The following is a 20,001-nucleotide window of genomic DNA, read 5'->3' on the forward strand; positions in this document are numbered from 1 at the left end:
GTAAATTTAAGTAATTTCTATTATTACTATCATTAGGAGAGCTTAGGGTAGTCTTTTATGATCCTCAAATATGAAAGCATGCACTTAAATGTATGCACAATTGTATCTAGTAAAGTTAAAACAAGTTAATTAAAAAGTCTTGTGACAATTTAAGCGCAATTTCCTTATGTTATCTAAAAATAGCTCTGTCGTAGCGTAAATCAAGAGCAGGGTTAGTAAAACCATTGGTTAGTTATTAAAACGTTTTTTATTTATTTTGTTTTCAGTATTTTACATGTTTTATTTACAATAGAGTTACATGACTAAAAACCATTGCGCGCCTAGCTACCGAACGTGATGGCGCAGCCATTGAACGTGATGGCGCAGCTATTTAACGTAATGACGCGTGTGGTGTGGTTGGATAAAAATGCCTACTAATTCGGTCCAAATTTTAATTAATTCAAAAAAATGTTTGTGACCGAACGAAAGGATATTTTTTAAAACTTTCTTCGGCAATATTGTTCTAAATTATGGCAGGAATCGATTGGTAATGTTTCAAGTCGCTAAGTGGTCTGGTTGCCGAGATATGGGCCAAAAACTGCATTTTTTCGAGGTTTTTTGGCTTTTCGGGGAAATCCATGAAAGAAACCCGGATTTTTTTTTTGCCTATGTTCATCCTCATAACTTGCTTAACATAATTGCTTTGGAACTAGTCCTCGATATTGCTTCGTTGAGGAGGAGATACGACTTAAAGCTGCGGACACACATCCATTCATTCATACATTCATACATCCAGAAATGACGGGTTAATAAACGCAATTCTCCAGAATGGAAATTGCGCTAAAAAAAACTTCTTGGTTTATAAAATAAGGTTATTAAGAAAGATAAAAAAAAATCTCTAAATACATTTTGAAAATTATTTTGGATATTGTGGATAAAATTAGCAAAATTAGTAATGAGATTAGGAAAAATCTTGGTCTTGTAGTAGAAAACGCCTTCACCAAATGAATGTTCTGTACCTGGGCTGATAAACTCTTGTACAGCTTAGACCGACCGAAGAACCAAGTAGGTGGTCACATTACATTAAGACTTAAAATGTAAAGAGACACTATAAATTACATTAAATAAAGATAATATATAATATCCCCAAAAAGATAATTATAAATCTAAATAGGATTTGTCAGTAGCCTTTGAATGACATTGCTATAAAGCTGAATCTAAGTTTTAGCCAGCACAAAACTAAAGTGAACAATTACGTTTTGTTAAATTAATAAGATCGTTCATTATGTTACAGATACACCAGAGACATAAAGAAACCATTTGAAGAGTTCTCTTAAAAATATCTTTCGGATAATAATTCTTTAAAAACTAACAAATAATTTAGTTGTTACATTTCGGTTACTTCATTCGCAATACCAGTATTCCAATTACCTTTAAAAAATTATTAGCATTGTATGTTTATTGTAAATACAATTATGTCACACATTTCACAATTTTTTAATGTTGCTATACTACAGATTTCAAAAGACATTGACCTTCTGCTAATTGGAAAAACTGGGAAAGGAAAAAGTGCGCTAAGAAACAGTCTTTTAGCGAGAAAGGCTTTCGTTTCGACTGCAGATTTTTCCTCTGTAACCGATGTCATTAAAGCTGAGCAGGGTTCATTTAACGGACGTGTACTGAAAGTTGTTAATACTCCAGGTGTATGTGATATGAGAATGAGCGAAGAGGATTCAGTTAAAATGGTTACAGAAAAAATGAATGATGCTATTGAAATCAATCCAGACGGGTATCATGCGTTTATTTACGTTTTAAAATTTGGAGAAAGATTTACAGAAGAAGATGTTAATGTCTTGCTAATACTTAAGAACATATTTGGAAGTGAGTTTGTAAACAAATTTTGTATTCTTGTACTGACATGTGGTGACAACTTTGAAAAGCAAGTTACTAATGAAACTGGAGAGACATTTAAACAATGGTGTGATAAACAACAGGGTGTGTTTAAACAGCTGTTAGACGAGTGTGAGGGTAGAGTTGTATTGTTTGATAACTTTACAAAGGAAAACGAAGAAATACAAAAACAGAAAACTGATCTCATCCATGTAATAGACAGGATGCAATCCAGTGGTAAGCGATACACCGACACATATTTTGTTCAAGCAAAGGAGACAAGAGATAAACTGCTGATAGAATGTAAAATTCCAGCACTAAAAGACAAAATACTTAAAGAAATGGGCATTATTATGTCAAGTTACAATCAAATGAACTTTGAGGATCTCGAAAGTAAAAGAAAATCATTATTAGATTTAAATGAAAAAACGAAGGTACTGCTACACGATATATCAAAAGAGGACAAGGAAAGCGGGGCATTAAGTACGATATTAAAAACTGTTAAAAAAACGAACAAAATGGTTGAAAATGAAATTCGTGTATGTGAGATTTTAATACACGAACATAATAAATATAAGGAAATGAGAGAAAGTTTATTACTAGAAATAGATACATGCAAAACGAAAATAGATATTTTAGACAAAAGCGAAAAACGAAATGATAAAAAAATCACAATAGAAATCGATGAACTTAAAGCAAAACTAGAACAGGCTAAAGCTACTATAAAGAAAGAAGAAGAATCAAATAAGAAGAAAGTATCAGAAATGACTGACAATTTTGATAAGAAAATCGCGGTTTACAAAAATTTGGAGCAATTTTACAAAGAACAAACTGAAAAATTCGAGGAAAAAGTAGCGCATTTAGAACAACAACTGAGGAGGCAAAGTAACCAATTATGTGAAAGCATAAACAAGTTCAAAATGCCAGATAATGTAGATAGATATACACATAAGGAAACATGGGAACTTCACTTAAAAGAGTTAAATCTAAGAGCTGAAAATGAAAAAGTACTATACGAAAGTAAAATAGCAGATTACGAAATGAACTCAATGCAACAAAAGATAGATTACGAAATAAAGGTAGCACATTTAAAATTAAAAAATAAAGACCAAATGACGACTCACAAAGAAGAAATAGTGTATTTAAAATCTAAATTAAAACATCAAAAAGAAACTTTAAAAGAAAAATTAGAATTTTCAGAGTCAAAAAATAAAGACCAAAAAGAAATGTTTGAACACAAAATATTACATTTAAAATCGGAAAAAAAAGAACTAATGGAAACCAATAGCCATAGATTGAACGATTTAAAGTCAAAAACAAAACAACTTAAGCAAGAATATGAAACTAGGATGTCTGTGTTAGAATCAAACGCAGTTGAACAGAAATTGAAACTTGAAAAACGTATTGCAGAACTAAAATCAAACGCAAAAGAAGAAAAAGAATTATACCAGCGAAATCAAGCTTATTGTGAATCAAGAGCTAAAGAACAAAAAGAAAATTATGAACAAACGTTAACCGACATAGAAACAAAAGTAAAAGATCAGAAATATATTTTTGAACACAAAATTGCAGTTTTAGAATCAAAAGCAAAAGATCAGGTCGAAATTAATGAACAGAAAATAGCGGATTTAAAATCAAAAGCAAAATTTCAGAAAAAAATTAATGAACGAAAACTTGCAGATTTGGAATCAAAAGCAAAAGATCATATTGAAATTTATGAACGAAAAATAGCGGATTTAGAATTAAAAGCTAAGTTTCAGAAAGAAATTAATGAACAAACTATTGCAGATTTAAACCTATTAGCTAAAGATCAAAAGGAAACGTTTGAACTGAAACACAGTTATTTAATCTCAATAGCAAATGAACAAAAAGAATCTTACGAACAAAAAATAACAGATTTTGAAAAAAAAATAAAAGAACTGATAGCATCGCATGGACAAAAATTAAAGGATCTAGCCTTACTTGAAGACGAGAAGCAACACATTTACAAATGTAACCTAGATCGGAAAAACAAATACATCGATGATTTAGAAAACAGGCTTGTGCAGCATATTGTAAGACGAACTATGTATATGTTTGATCGTGAACATTAGTGCCAGAATGTTATTACTATCCTAAAACATAAATAAAACAGCGAATAATAAAAAATGATTTCCAAATCAATTTAGGAATATTTAAAAGCTATTAACACAATTAATATTTAAACTAGTAAACTCACCCTTTAAGAGAACAAAAAAAAATGTCTTCTCTAAAACATTTTCCTTCAACCCTCACTCCTCAATCTTCAACCTTGAATCCTCAGTCCTTAACCCTTAAAGTGCTTCTGCTTGTGAAAATGTGATACTATTACTGGCTAGTAACAATTTTAGTTTGATTATTATGTAGTTGTTTATTTTTAAGGGCATGGGCGGGTGTACTTGTCATAAATCCACTAAATCATCGTTAAATCTAAAAATGACATTGTTATGACCCTGAAAACATTATTTATTTATGAAAAACCGGGTTCAAAGTAGTTTGTTCAGGGTCATTTGTTCACTTTTTTGGTAAAAATAGCCATTTTTCTACCTAGAAAAGTACTATTATACTTCGCGGAAGCCTAATGTATTTCATATCAATGAAAAGGCCGTGACCTCCTTTCTTTATTTGTTCTAAAATTAAAGGACCAGTCAAAATACCTATTTTAATGTGATTATTTTTCTACGTCATAAAGTTGTTTATTTTACTCAGTCGGGTTTTTCCGGTATGCACATTTTTTACCTCAATTTTTTCATTGGTATTCAACGGCGGAAGCTAGTTAGCGATTGGTCGTTTCGCTTCGGAAGTAAACATTCCCTTAGTTTCAGCGCGTTGCTAAGTTTGATCTAGTTTTGTTTCTCTAAGCTTCTGTAAAATACTTACATTATTTTAACATATAATTATTTTAATTAAATATACTTTTAACAGTTAAGATTAGTTTGTGTGAATTATTATAAGCAGTAAGACGATTTAATTTGTTTCTCTTTCGATAATGGGTAGAACAAAACACTCGCTAAAAATAGATACATACATCTAACGAATTTACTAAAGCAAGGGCACGACCGAGTCCAACTGATTGCATCTACCTCTACTCAATCTAGCACTATTCAGACCAGCACTGGTGCAGATGTAATATGCACATTTACTAAGAAACTGCGGCAATGTAGGACAGTTTTTACAGACAGAAGAAAGCACTGTTACATCTAGTACTGGTAGTGCTAATTGTAAACCACAGCCATGCAGAATTATTGTCGACTGGGATTTGCTTCTTGATGTTATCAATACATTTCCTTGTCCGGAGTGTAACTGTGATGTAGTGGCTACTATTGATGAAAAAAATGTAAAGAGTTTGCTTCAAGCATGGTGTGGCAGTAATAAAAATGTTGTAAACCGTAAGTATATGACTGCATAAGAATCCAGAACAAAGCCATTCACAATAAACAAAGACATCGTCTTATTATAATTGGTTTAGACATGAGACCACGCAAAATGTACTGCTGTTGCTGCGATAGCATAATACAGTATTGGGCCCATGCATGCTATGGCATTGCTGTCAAAAGGAGGAAACCATTGTCGAAGACTCAGTGAAGGACGCGAAAACAGACGCCTTCACAACAGCTTTACTACAGCTCTAGGTAAAACAAAGAAAGCCAGAAAAAAGGGAACTAACAGCTGAACAAGCTCAGAAGGAATATATTCAGCAGCACCATACTTCAGGCAATAAATGTGGTCAATTTTAGTGACACACAGCGGTAAATTTTCTTTTTTTTTTTTGCAACATTTTGTTGTTTTTTTTTGCGTTTTTCTCACTTTGATTCTTTTGTGTACAATTATTGAAATAACTTTGTTAATAATTATCAGAACTGAACTAAATTTGCTCCAGTTACTCTGTATATATGTTCAAATAAAACTGACAGAACACTTGGAAATTTAAAAAAGAAATTTATTGTTGAAATAGTGAAAAAATTGGACGAAATAATAATTAAATTTTTACAGTGATGTATGAAAAAAAAAGTAAAAAAAAAACTATTTTCTTTTTTGAAAATGTAATCTATCAGAAGTCTTAAACACATGTGTCTCCAGAATATATTAAGTTTTTATAAAATTTGTACAAACCATTTTTAAGTTATTTCCATTTACAAATTGTCAATAAAATCCATTATGGCCGCCGTCACCATGGCAACGGAGGATTTAAAAAATAAAAAAAAAATTATTTTTATGCTTATGCCAAGTATTACATCTTTAGACTCGGAAATAAGGAAGTTGGTACTCATCACCCACCCATGCCCTTAAGTGAGGCTAGGCTACAAACATGTTTTAAGAAGGTATTTACCTATGAAGGTTTCACATTTTTAGTGTGAATTTTAATTTCAAATTTAATTTACAGTTTATTTGTTTTAAATATAGTGTATTAATTTCGTTAGCTTAAATTTATAGACTATTAAAGTTGCATTTTACTTTAAATACTCTGTAGTTATTGTAGATATGCAGATATAATCCTAAATAATAATTGGCCTATTTCGTCAAAACAGGTCAACTCTACTTCACCTGCCAAGTGTCCTCCCAACTCAGACATGTTTATGTCTGTGAATACACAGATTTTGACTGAGCGTGGGTCTGACCACACTATCTCTTCATATGCTGTCGTCACAGGTGAACTTTAGACCTACCCAACACTACTTCACCTGCCCAGTGTTCCGCCAAGTCTAAGACAACATGTTTTATCTTTTAAAAAAAAGATTCCGGCCGAGCATGGCTCTGACCACACTATCCATGGCTCTGACCACACTATCCATGTTATATACTGAGGAAAAAGAAACAGGTAAACTCTACTTCACCTGCCCTGTATCCCGCTAAGTTCCAATAGGCAAAGGCAACATTATCATTCACAACGAAAAACGAAAAAAAAATTAAAATAAAAAAAAACAATTGACATGTCTAGAACCCATGCCACCCGCATGGTAACCTAATGTGCTAACCTCATAGGTATCTAGGCTCGTACTCTGGAGAAGTTAATAACTTATATAGTTTACTTCTAAGCCGCTTAAGAATCTACGCGAATCAGCCCTAGAATTAGATCTAGAATTATTTCAAAATAAATTTTATCTTAAATTAGCCAATTTCATAACTAAACAAACAAAGATTTATACAAAATAATTGAGGCCTGAAATAGTTTAGTATATTATGATTCTAGTTCTAGATTCTAGATGTAGAATTTACATTAAATCTGGATCTAGATGTAGAATTTAGATCTAGAGTCTAGGTTGAGTCTAGATCTAGATCTAGAAGAATCTAGAACCGAGATTTAGATCTAGATAGATCCCATGCATTCTCGAATTAGATGATCATTGAAGCTAAACAAAGATGTATTGAAAATAATTAAGGCCTGAAATAGATTCTAGATGTAGAATCTACATTAAGTCTAGATCTAGAATTTACGTTAAGTCTAGTGACCTAGATTAAGATCTAGATCTAGATCTACATCTAGATCTAGATTCAAAACTTTTTAATTCCTTCGACAGCTGATCTGCAGGCCTAGATCTAGAGAAATGTATTGTATAATAAAATAAAAAGAAGTGTTAAATAGTGATAATAGTGTTGAAACGTAATGAAAATAGCTAACGGACTTACTGTTAAAGTTATAGCCGACAGAAAATTAGTTTAAGAACGCGTTAAACAAATGAATCGGTAACTAAATCATGGATTGAAGCCGCCATTTATTGTACTCAAAAGTAAACAAATCATGTGACGTCACTATTCCCACAAAATAAAGTCAATGTTTTAAACTTTTAAAATTAATGTTGTTAATCTAGCTATGAATAAATCAATAAATAAATTAACGTCTTTAAATAAATTTGTGATTAACAGTCTGTCTGAAAACAAACATTGTTCTCTACCTACATACAATTTTACAGCTCTCCACATAGTGCAGATTCTCTCCAGTAGCCAATCAGACAAACACAAAAACAAACAAAAAACAAATAAATATTCAAATATGTAAACAAACTTGAGTTTTAGTAGTAAAGAGATATTAATGGGATACACTAAAAATTATTTATACTTAAAAAAAACCCCACACAAGTATAAAATCTTATGTAAACAACACGGAATGACAATATTAAGAAAAAGATTTTTAGGATCATTGATATTTAATCCATGCCCGACGTCCGAGTGTCTTCAGAAAATGTCATGCTTGTTTGTGTTGCATAGTATAATAAATGCTTAGGCTTACCTATTAATGTTTACAAGTTAAATGGTCCTACACTGCGGTAATATTAAAATTCAACATAATGTTAAAACTGTTTTTAAAAACTGCCTACTACTTCAACAATGTATTTATTGAAAAACAATGTGTTATTAAATCCTTCAGATTTGACCTAGATAAAAAGGAATATTACGAATATAAGATTACAAACACAATTTTTTCCTGTGATCCGAAAGGCTTTGCAGCTAGTAATATAATAATAGTAATTGGGCTATGCGAAGGCCCATGTAAAAGGTAAACAGTAACATACCGAACCCAGAACAATCCACTAAAAGCTATTGTTAAAAGTAAATATGTGGTTTTTCAGCTTTAGTATTTGCATTTCTTTTTTTAGCCTGTCATCCTACAGGATTTAGAAAATGTCTTGGACGGAATCAAATGTGAATAGAAAAATAATAAAAATGAAAATGTTTTTAGCTTACGTTGTTAGTATTTTATATTAATAAACATACTACAACAAGATTTTATTAATTTGAAAGCGGAGAATATCTAAATATGATAAATTTTAACAATATAAGTTATTGATGTTATTTTTACATTAAACTAGCATGCCCGTCCTTGCGCGTTTCCGCGGTGTTAGAAGCAAGTCTGACGAAATATATAAGAAGGGTTTCACCAATGCGTTACCAATCCTATATTCTTAGAAATGTGACCTTGTTTTCTAATACTGAGTTATTTAAATGTAATCAATGGCTGAGCTTGGATCGTATTTATCGGGGCACGGGTTAACCTACACTACCGCACGAAAGCATTGAGTGTACGTTAATCACTTACTCTAATAGTGAGGTAGAACCCACTTGGGTGACCGCCCAAGTGTTAGGGACGTAGAGAAAACTAACACCTTTTCAAACCTCTATAACTTTGTTTCCGTAAGAGATTTTTAAAAGCTGATGAAAGATTTAGATTTCTCAAACCAAATACATCTCTACGTTTATTCATTGCGATAGCTCGTACTCAATTTTTAATACACATTTTTACATACATTGATGTACAAATTAGGGGGTGGTGCTACATAAATATCACTATTTCCTAAAGTATTGTATTAAGGGGGAAGGCTCCGGTAAAAAAAAAACTTTTTTAATTCTCGTTAGAAAACCGTTATTTCTTTACAGCTTTATTAAGATACATCCGCATATGCATTTCCACTAAAAAAAATTGGTGGAAAAATCTTGGTAACTATGACAACGGCGGCCATCTTGAAAAATTAACCCCTAGGTAGGTTTTCCACCATTCATAAAATATTACATTTTAACCCTATATTGCACGCTTTTTTATTTGAACATGGAAAAATTTTTCTATGCTGTGTTTATGTTATGGGTAGATCATAGATCACTTCTGTATGGATAATTTGTAAGAAAAATTATGGGATATTGCTTTTGTAGGTATGTTGCCATGTGGCAACATGGTGCGTATAAGGGTAAAAATTTCAGTAGTTGCCAAATGGCAACAAACTAATAAATTTTAGTATAAACAAAGACAAACAAGCTCTAGGGCAGAACAAACTAAAGATTTATTAAACATATCAATAATATATGTATTTCAACACATAATTGATAATTTTCACATACTACTAAAACACATAAAAATGTATTTATTTATATATGAAACTCATAAGAAAGAGATAAACTTCCAAAACTTGTGTTGGATGCTTGGTATTGAAATCAATGATCACATTATTTAATTTCATTATAATCCTAACCCTTATTTTGGACCTAACACAATAAGTACCATTATTTATCTGTTTATGTAAATTTGGAAAGTATTATGAGTAACTTAGTAAAACATATCTTTATTTTTTATCACATGAGAATATTGTAGCTAAAATAAGTTGCTATAGCAGTTTTCCTAATGGGATTGACACAAGTGTGTATTTCTTGAACTTGCTTGTTGTAGTAAGTTTCTGGTAGCTAAGAGATTCATAAAAAAAACTTATACAAGCACATAAATTGTCTAGTGATAGTTGTTCTTTTAGCCGCACTGCATGGTACAATACACTTTTTACCCCCTTACATTATTGTGATTACTAAAATATCTGCCAGATAATAACCATGTATTCTAGCTGCTGTAATATTTACACATATTTACAACACTAACATATTTTATGATGGCTAACAAAAATGTTCCTAGCACTTTTAAAAAATTTTTTTTTACAAAACTGAATTTCAAAATTTTATTATTTACACAATTCCCATACAACTATCACTTTACAACAAGAGAGCCAATTATATTATTATAGTAGTATCTTTTATATCCTCATAATTGTCCACAACTTGTAGATTTTATTTGATGCTCCTACAATGGTGTGGTGTCAGACACTTTATTTCTGGTGTGGCATATCTGTTTCTTCTGAGAGAACTTGTGCAGTGTTTCATATTTCTTCACCTGAATAACACAAATAAAAATATCAAGTTACCAACTATTCAACTGTAGGCTACTGGAATAAAACTTACTGTGTCAATAGTACACAAACATTTGTTTCCCTATAAGAAAAGGTTAACATTTCTAACAATAATTAGTCAAATAAATATGCTCGTGTCGTCAATAACATTTCTGCGCTAAATAAACCCTAAGGTATAATTAATTATATTGGTAATTCAGGCTAGATATCCTGACATGCAGTGTGCACAATCAATAAATACATTATCAATAGATAGTGTCATTGATTACTATCTTGTAAACATTTTGTTATGATTACAGAGCTCCTAAATCTATTTGTAACTAACCATCATAATTTTGAAATGTATCTAAAGTGTTTCCTGGTCATCTGTTTGGTGATGCTTCTAACTTTCTTTTCATGTTACTCTAATAAAATTCTCTAAAATCCATTTGTATCAGTAACTAGCAGCTTCTGAAAAAATAATAAAAAAATTAAAAACTAAATCATATAAGCTAGGATTATATTATAAATTTTATTAGCCTATAAAATATATTGTAAAGTTTATATAAGTAATACTACTACTATTCTAAATCAGTAATGTTCTTGACTAAATAATATATTGCATTTGCCAATAACAGTTTATATATATATATTTTATAGTGATATATGTGCTAAAATAGTTAGATCTATTTACTATTTATTTAGTAGTTATACTAATCCTAGTAAATAGGCCTATTATTAGTAGGCGGATAAATTTAGTAAATTAATTTTCTTTCTGTGACATCCTCTCAACAAAAGAACTTAGGAAGGAATTGGTAATAGGAGCATTATTATCTTCTTTGAATATAACTAAATACATAGAAAAATCTTTGAAAAACAAAAAATAGATTTATTGTTGCCATTTGGCTACAGATCCTGAAAGTAACCTCTGTTGCAATATGATGCCATATGGCAACAAACCATTTTCTATCTAAATAAGTATGTAAATCATATTACATGATACATATGATAGAATATACACAATTTAGAATAGTTTTGAATTATCATTATATTTTTTTTATAGTGAAGTAAGAAGTACTTTATGAAAAAAAAAATTAAAAAAAAAATACCAACCTTCATGGTGATCAGCCGGCCCACATTCTCACGAAAATGAAATCGGAAATGGAACAAAAATGTTTCTGCTAAAAAGAGTTCGCATTTATTTTGTAAGGGAGATTATAATAAAGGGATGAAACACTATAGTAAATGTGTATCTGTAAAATTTAACATTTGTGGTTGTTCAAAATGGTGCGTTGCCATATGGCTACAGTATGCAATATAGGGTTAAGCCAAATAAACAATCTATTCATAATCTTCATCCATATTTTGGGGCACTCAGCTAAAAGTTTTAAGTGCATATCTTCAATCTAATTTTTTATGAATTTTCAAAATGTGTGTCCGTTCAAACACTTAAATTTGGGGAATTTTGGGGCATTAAAACTAATGTTTTAAACGGACACAAATTACAATCTGCCGAGACGCGCCAGTGTAAAATTGAAAATGGATTTTTTCGTAGAAACTTCCGCAGGAGTATTCTCAACAAATTCACAAAGTTTTATGGCGATCTAATGAAAGGTTTAGCAATGTATAAAAGAGAAATAAATCAGAGAAATATTATATTAGGGTTTCATCAATGCTTTACCAATGCTATATTCTTAGCTGCGTGACCTTTTTTTCTAAAACTGAATTAAATGTAAGCAGTACTTGCGCTTAGATCAAATTTATCGCGGTACGAGTTTACCTTCACAACCGCCCAGCACACATTGAGTGTAAGGTATTCACTCATCGCATTATCAACGTTAATCACTCACCTCCTTAGTGTCGGGGTTGTAAAGGGCGCTTTCGTGAGCCCCCAAATACAAAACCGCAGGGGCGATGCGTACACTCCTTGCTCGGTTTAACCATCGAAAGTAGTGTGCCGCTTTGTAAATATTGTAGGGTGCTCTTTAAAACGAACGTAGGCGCCATAGTGCTCATAGGATGGCGCATCCTGCTGTTGTGCCGTCGGATGCGCCTGATTATCTTTAGTGAAAGACTCTAAAACCTAATCTTATCCATAGTTTAGTGCACTGTTTAAAACTAACGTAGCGCCATAGCGCTCATTGGATAGCCATGCCTGGGCGCCGGCTAATTTGCCTGATTCAATTTAGAGAATGACTATAACGCCCTATATTATCGATACTCTATTTCACTGTTTAAAACGAAAATAGACGTCATAAGCTCCACGGGAAAAAAACTATTCTCGCATAAACTTCCCCAGGAGTATTCTTAACAACTTCCCAAAGTTTCATGGCGTTCGGATGAAAGGTGTAGAAATGCATAAAAGACAGATACACAGACACACATTCAGACACACACACACACACACACACTAACACACACACATACATATATAGAGAGATCAGTATGCGCGTTTCGTGCATAAGTAATAAGCATTTTTATGTCATCAAAATAAATCAAGAATAAGGGTTCCTTGCAATATGTCAAAACAATTATGGACATCTAGAAGAGAAAAGTGAAAAAACTAGTCAATTTAAAGGGGTAGGCTCCGGTTAAAAAAAAAAACTTTCTTTTTAAATACTAGAGAGCCAACATTTTTTTCTCTACAGCTTTGTTAAGGTGCATCCGAACACGCATTTCCACAAAAAAAAAAAAAAATTGGTAAATTTTGTTTGGTACCTATGACAACGGCGGCCATCTTGAAAATTAATCTCTTCGTAAAATTTCAAACCATTCCTAAAATATTACATTTTAAGTCCAATAAACAATTAATTTCGTTCTCCCTATTGCTATTTTGGAAACAGGGCATTAACTCCCGACATTACCCCCCCCCCCCGGAGAAATCACTCACCTATCAATTACTAGGGGGGGGGGGTAATTCGCAGGAGGCTAAAAACTGGGGGGGATGTCCGGGCTAATTGACAGAGGGGGGGGGGGGAATATGTCCCGTATCCCGCTATTTCATATATCTTACCAATTCCTGTAATTATACCCAAACCTGCACCTGTGGATGCATACGTTACTTTAGTTTTACCAATTATGTAACGAAAACGCGCTAAAACGAGAGAAGTGAAAAGAAGAAAAGAACCTCTCATGACGGCACTGAGTGTTCTGTTCACAGACGGGAAAGAAGAAGATGATGATATCATACTATTTGTCAGTTAAAATTTAATTGCTGTTTTACGATGGTTGAATTTCAGAAGGTTAATAGTCACTTTTATTATTCAATCTTTGAGGGCACATTTATTTTAAGCTTTAAAATAAAATTCAAATATGATGAATTCTCATTTTCAAACCGCGAACAAATTTTAGATTTTAATTTATATTAATCTTTATTTTGTAATGTAGTTCAGTGTCCCATAATTTAGGCAACATTCAGCAGTACACCTCTATTGCATTCATCCGCAGTTCATAGATCTGATCTCTTTTCCTATTGGCTCTAACAAGATTAATAGCACCCACCGTTTAAACACAGCCAGCTAGTCGTGAAAATGTAGGCCAAAGTTTACTTCTGTAGAGTAACACATAAATAGTGTGAGGAATCATAATTTATTTAGATCAACTTACAGGATTAACAGGTAAAGCAACTATGTCTTGTCAGTATTAATAAAATTTATTTTATTGGTATTTCACTTTTACAAACAGGCAATGTTATTTTCGAGTTATTCTTTTCTTATTCCTATATATGCATATACTCATACGTATAAGTGTACGTATACGAAGGTGTATGCGTATGCGTATGCGTATGCGTATGCGTATGCGTATGCGTATGCGTATGCGTATGCGTATGCGTATGCGTATGCGTATGCGTATGCGTATGCGTATGCGTATGCGTATGCGTATGCGTATGCGTATGCGTATGCGTATGCGTTTGCGTATGCGTAGGCGTAGGCGTAGGCGTAGGCGTAGGCGTAGGCGTAGGCGTAGGCGTAGGCGTATGCGTATGTGTATGCGCATGCGTATGCGCATGCGTATGTGTATGTGTATGTGTATTTGTATGTGTATGTGACTGAGATTCTTGCACTACAGTACAACCCGGGTGGTACTTTTTACTTCGAAAACAATTAGCAGATAGTTGGCAATTGCTAAACTTTTGTCGGAATACAAAAACCATTTTTGTACGTGCAGAAGAAAAATATAAGCTGTGAAATACTAAAAAATCGCTATAATTTTCTAACTATTAACACATATCTTTTGAAAACGATAGAGTATACTCGTGAATAATTTTTTTCGCTAAATCATTAAAAATAGTTTTAATTTGAGCGATAGGGAATGAAATAGTCAGTTTATATATGCCGTGGATACAGAAGAAAATCAGACAAATATACAAGAAGCGTTTCATCCATGCGTTACCGATCTTATACTCTTACACGCGTGACCTAATTTTTTAAAAAAGTGAGTTAAGTAAATGTAAACAATGCCTGCGCTTAGATCATAAATATTGGGACACCGGTTTACCTACACTACCGCATGAAATCTTTGAGTGTACATTAATCACTCAACAAAATGAAATGGTAGATCACACTTCGGTGGCCGCCCGTCCATGACGTAGAGGGACGCTCTCAGCAGCCCCCCCCCCTCGGTTACACTACCAAATAGCCTTTCTCCTTAAAACTAACAGGCGCCATCGTGCCAAATAGCATCCTGTTAACAATGATGCAGATTGCGTCACTCGCTATAGTGACACAAATGAACAGGATTTTTTTTTCAACACGTAAAAAATATATTTGACGTGTTTTAAACATCAGTGTGACTGATGTAATATGTTAGCGTTACTAATGGTCTATTATTAGATGCTCGATCTCAATTTCTGATTGAATTATCTAAAAATAGATGCTTATTGCATCATTAGCAAATTGACGAAACTGTTTGGATTTTTTTACGGCCAAAAAGAAACATCCCAGTTAATGATCTAACCTTGTTTAATTGTTCTGATTATTAAAATAAAACGTATTACATGGCCCTCAGACATTTTTATTTGCAGCCTAATCACACCCTACCAGGGCGCCAGAGGACACGCCTTATTCAATTTAGTGAGCGTTTGTAACGCCCCATTCTATCCATTGTCTATTACACTGTTTAGACCGAACTTAGTCGCCATAGCGCTCACGAGAAAGATCAAGTGCCAAATCGCATCCTGCCGGGGAGCCGCACATGCAAATTTAAATCCCCCTCCTCCACCATCCACCCACCACCACCCCCCTCCCATCCCAGAAACCTTCTCAGGAGTAGTTTTTTACAGAACCTTTCACTGGAGTGTTCTAATCAACTACCCAAAGTGTGATGGCTTTCGGATGTAGGCCTACGTTGTGAGACCGAAATCGACTTTTATTTTTATATACCATAATAGAGAGAAAACAAATCGCGCCCACCGGGGCGCCACTCATGCGAATTTGAAAATGTTTTTAGAGCAGATACCTCCCCCCCCCCCCCCCCCCCAGAAATATTCTTAGTAACTTCCCGAAGCTTCAGGCGATCTTCCAGGCAACTCTTCGGGAGGTCTATGCCCCCTGAAGAAAGTCTCCCCCCCCCCGGAACGAAATGGAATTTATATATTTATATATAGAAAATATATACTTTTAACAGTGTCAGCCGCCGCCCCGCAAATTTCCAGTGCCCCCCCCCCCCCACTGAGAAAAAAGTCTGGAAGAAACACTGCAGGCGATCGTGTGAACAGTGTCACAGCAATTCACTTTTATTATTTTAATATACCGTATTAAGAGAAATATCGCACCTTCCCGTGGCGCCGCCCTTGCGAAATTAAAAATGATTTTCTACACAACCCTTCCCCAGAGTGTTCTTATGAACTCACCAAAGTTTGATGGAAATCGACTTTTATTTTTGTATACCGTATATAGAGAAAAATAACAAATCGCGCCGCCTGAGGCGCCAGCCCTGCGAATTTGAAATTTTTTTTCGCAGAAACCTCCCAAGGAATATTCTCAACATCTTCCTTCTTTCACGGCGGTGTGATGAGAGGTGTAGTAATGCATAAAAGACAAACACACAAACACACAGACACACATACATTGCATTATATATATATATATATATATATATATATATATATATATATATATATATATATATATATATATATATATATATATATGTATGTATATATATATATATACTCTTACTTATTTATTTTTTTATAGCTTAACAACATAGATCTGAGCTGAGACAAGAAAATGGCTGAATTTTTAGTTTCTTCTGAAAAGGTCAGTAAAAAAATTGTTTTTACATCAATTAAAGTAAGCTTTAAACTATCATGATTAAACTAAATTAATTTTTTGCTAAGCTAGATAACAATATTTGATTTTTAACTGTTTGGCATTAATGTGGGCGGAAGTACAACTTAGACATAGCCCTCAACGAGGTGTTTATGTACAGGGGGTGGGGGTGTGAGACAGATTGTTTAGTTGATGCACATCTGTCAATAATTAAGACACATTTATTTATATTACAATTTTATTGTACTTGCAATTTTGCTCTTGCATTGTGGCTAATTTAAAAAAAAATTCTACATTTGCAATACCAGGCTCTTGCATAAATAAATAAAAAATTGCAACATAAATTTCAATTTAAAGATCAGCAAAACTAGTGTAATTACTTTAGTGACGTATTGCTACCATTTGAAAAGCCGATATGGGGTCTCATACAATGGCTTAATAAAAGTTTAGCCGAGAGGTATTGTTAGATCCATTAGTGGGCCGAAATATTGTCAACAACTTTATTTCGTAGAAAGTTATTTGTAATTTTCTAATTTTTTAAAGTGTGTTGACCGCCAAGTTATAAGTATATATATATATATATATATATATATATATATATATATATATATATATATATATATATATATATATATATATATATATATATATATATATAATTATAAAGATATAACATGTTATACATACAATATTATATACTTATATAATATAGGTATGGTCCTTAAAATATTTAGCGGGAAAGCCTTTTTACCTTGTTCCACCACTAATGACATAAAACAATTTTGTAATTTTATTTTCCAATACAACTATTAATTTTCTATTTTGGATACAATATTTTAGTACTCAAAAGATTTAAATATTCTTCTGATTGGAAAATCTGTAAATGGCATAACATCAGTAGCAAACACAATTTTTTGGAAAAAGAAAGATTGCAAAACCACTTCTCAATTATCAAGCAACGAAATCAACACTTATCAAGGCTCAATCGGTACACAGAAATATATGGATCGAAAACTAAATGTCATCGACATACCTGGTATAGCTGAAACAAAAACTAAAATGGCAAGGATCCGTTTAATTGAACAATTAACAAAATCGATTGACATTTGTCCCAATGGTTATCATGCTGTTTTACTTATTTTAAAATTTGGGAGTCGGTTATCAGAAGAAGATAAAACGATATTCAGATTTATAAAGGCGATATTTGGAGAAAACGTTTACTCAAAGTATTGTATTGTAATAATGACATATGGTGACAATTTTCACATTCAAAGAGAGAGTATGAATATCAAAACTTTTGAAGAATGGAGTAAAAAACAAACTGGTATATTTGAAACAATTTTACAGGATTGCTGTGATAGAATTATTTTATTCGACAACTACAACAGAGAAGAAAACTCAAGAACACTTGTAACTGATCAGCTGATAAATGCAATAGATCTGTTAAATGTTAATCCGTACACTCTAAATGATTTTCAAAGTGCGTCTCAATCACGGCTATCAATTGTAGTAGAGCTGAAAATACCTCGCTTAAGAGAGAAAATACTTCATTCAAAACAAAGACTGCTAGATGACTACGTTAAGGCAAAGCATTTAGATAATGATAGAACAATGTTTAATTTAGAAATTATTGTTCATTTAGCCAAACATTTGCAAGAAAAAATAAACCGAAAATTAAAGGACACTAATATACAATTGGAAGAAACAAAAGTCATCGAAGAATTTATTAATAAATTAAAACAAGATTTGCTTAAAGGACTGGAGAAGAAAGAAAAAGAGATTGAGTCTGCCACGTTGTTTGAGACGACGAAAAAGGAAACAACAGAATCTAAACTACGACAACTTGAAAAGCAACTAGAAATGGCCAACGAAACTGCTGCCAAGGCCAAAGAATCTGAAAGGAATATCATTGAAGAAAATGAGAAAATTAAAAAGGAACAATGGAAATCTAATAAAACCGAGGCGGAACTTCGATTACAACTAAAACAAAAATGCGAGGAAATACAAACACACATCCAAGAAATAAAGATTATAAAGAAAAAAGCTGAGGAAGATTCCGCTAAAAACGATGAAAAACAAAATGAGGAGCAAGCTATTAGAAATAAAATCGCTACATTAAAATCAAAATTAAAAAACATCAAGGAGGAGAAAAATGAAATGTCAAAGCGAATAAAAGATCAGGAAAATAGCATTTCAAAGCTAATAAATGAAATACGTGAAGCAAAACAAGAAGCGGCATCAATGAAAATTAAAATAGATGAATATGAAAAAGACAAACGTTCTAAGTCGGAAGACTCCGACCGTATAAAAGACCTTAGCAAACAATTAGAAGAACAACAAAGTGATTTGAAAAGAGCGGATGAAATGCAATCTCAGACAGAAATAATTATGTCATTAAATAAAACCATAGAAAAACTACACAGAAAGATAGAGAATCTTACGAGCAAATTAGAAGATTGTAACATATCATTCAAATACCTTCAAGATGAAAATGAAAAATTAAAAACGGTCATTGAAAAGAGGTTCGTAGCATATAAATAAGAAACAATTATTGTTGTGTGGTGTGGTGTAGCGTAGTGTAGTGTAGTGTAGTGTAGTGTAGTGTAGTGTAGTGTAGTGTAGTGTAGTGTAGTGTAGTGTAGTGTAGTGTAGTGTAGTGTAGTGTAGTGTAGTGTAGTGTAGTGTAGTGTAGTGTAGTGTAGTGTAGTGTAGTGTAGTGTAGTGTAGTGTAGTGTAGTGTAGTGTAGTGTAGTGTAGTGTAGTGTAGTGTAGTGTAGTGTAGTGTAGTGTAGTGTAGTGTAGTGTAGTGTAGTGTAGTGTAGTGTAGTGTAGTGTAGTGTAGTGTAGTGTAGTGTAGTGTAGTGTAGTGTAGTGTAGTGTAGTGTAGTGTAGTGTAGTGTAGTGTAGTGTAGTGTAGTGTAGTGTAGTGTAGTGTAGTGTAGTGTTGTGTTGTGTAGTGTAGTGTAGTGTAGTGTTGCCTGGTCTGCTCTTGTTTGGGCTGGTTTTGGCAGGATAAAGTCCAACCTATTGTTCTTTATACAAGTAGAATATAATAAAGTTTTTTATGTTAATAATAAAATCATAATATTTTTGACAGTTCCTACAACAAAAAAAGCCATAAATTGCTTTGATTGGATTCTTGTTGCCAGGCTATCAAAAGCGGAGATCTTCAAACATCACCCATTACTAACATTATTGAAATA

At 32.7% G+C, this 20,001-nt stretch overlaps 2 protein-coding genes and 1 long non-coding RNA gene across 3 annotated transcripts; 2 read left to right on the forward strand and 1 right to left on the reverse strand.

Annotated features, from left to right (window-relative positions):
- The first annotated feature begins 1,454 nt into the window (after positions 1-1,454).
- Positions 1,455-3,962, forward strand: LOC131943691 (uncharacterized). Its single transcript, XM_059303905.1, has 2 exons — positions 1,455-2,876; positions 3,201-3,962. The coding sequence occupies exons 1-2, from the start codon at positions 1,455-1,457 to the stop codon at positions 3,960-3,962; spliced, it is 2,184 nt and encodes a 727-aa protein (XP_059159888.1).
- A 5,675-nt stretch (positions 3,963-9,637) lies between these two features.
- Positions 9,638-11,690, reverse strand: LOC131943673 (uncharacterized). The gene is made up of 3 exons (XR_009386931.1): positions 11,640-11,690; positions 10,873-10,997; positions 9,638-10,531 (listed from the first exon to the last, which is right to left on the reverse strand). It is a non-coding gene; the product is annotated as an uncharacterized LOC131943673 (long non-coding RNA).
- Positions 11,691-18,040: 6,350 nt separating this feature from the next.
- LOC131943693 (putative leucine-rich repeat-containing protein DDB_G0290503) lies at positions 18,041-19,339 on the forward strand. Its single transcript, XM_059303906.1, has one exon. The coding sequence runs from the start codon at positions 18,041-18,043 to the stop codon at positions 19,337-19,339; it is 1,299 nt and encodes a 432-aa protein (XP_059159889.1).
- Positions 19,340-20,001: the final 662 nt, after the last annotated feature.

Source organism: Physella acuta, unplaced genomic scaffold, assembly GCF_028476545.2.
Source record: "Physella acuta isolate Inbredline_101_S28 unplaced genomic scaffold, ASM2847654v3 ptg000464l, whole genome shotgun sequence".
In the NCBI taxonomy this organism is placed as follows: Eukaryota; Metazoa; Mollusca; class Gastropoda; family Physidae; genus Physella; species Physella acuta.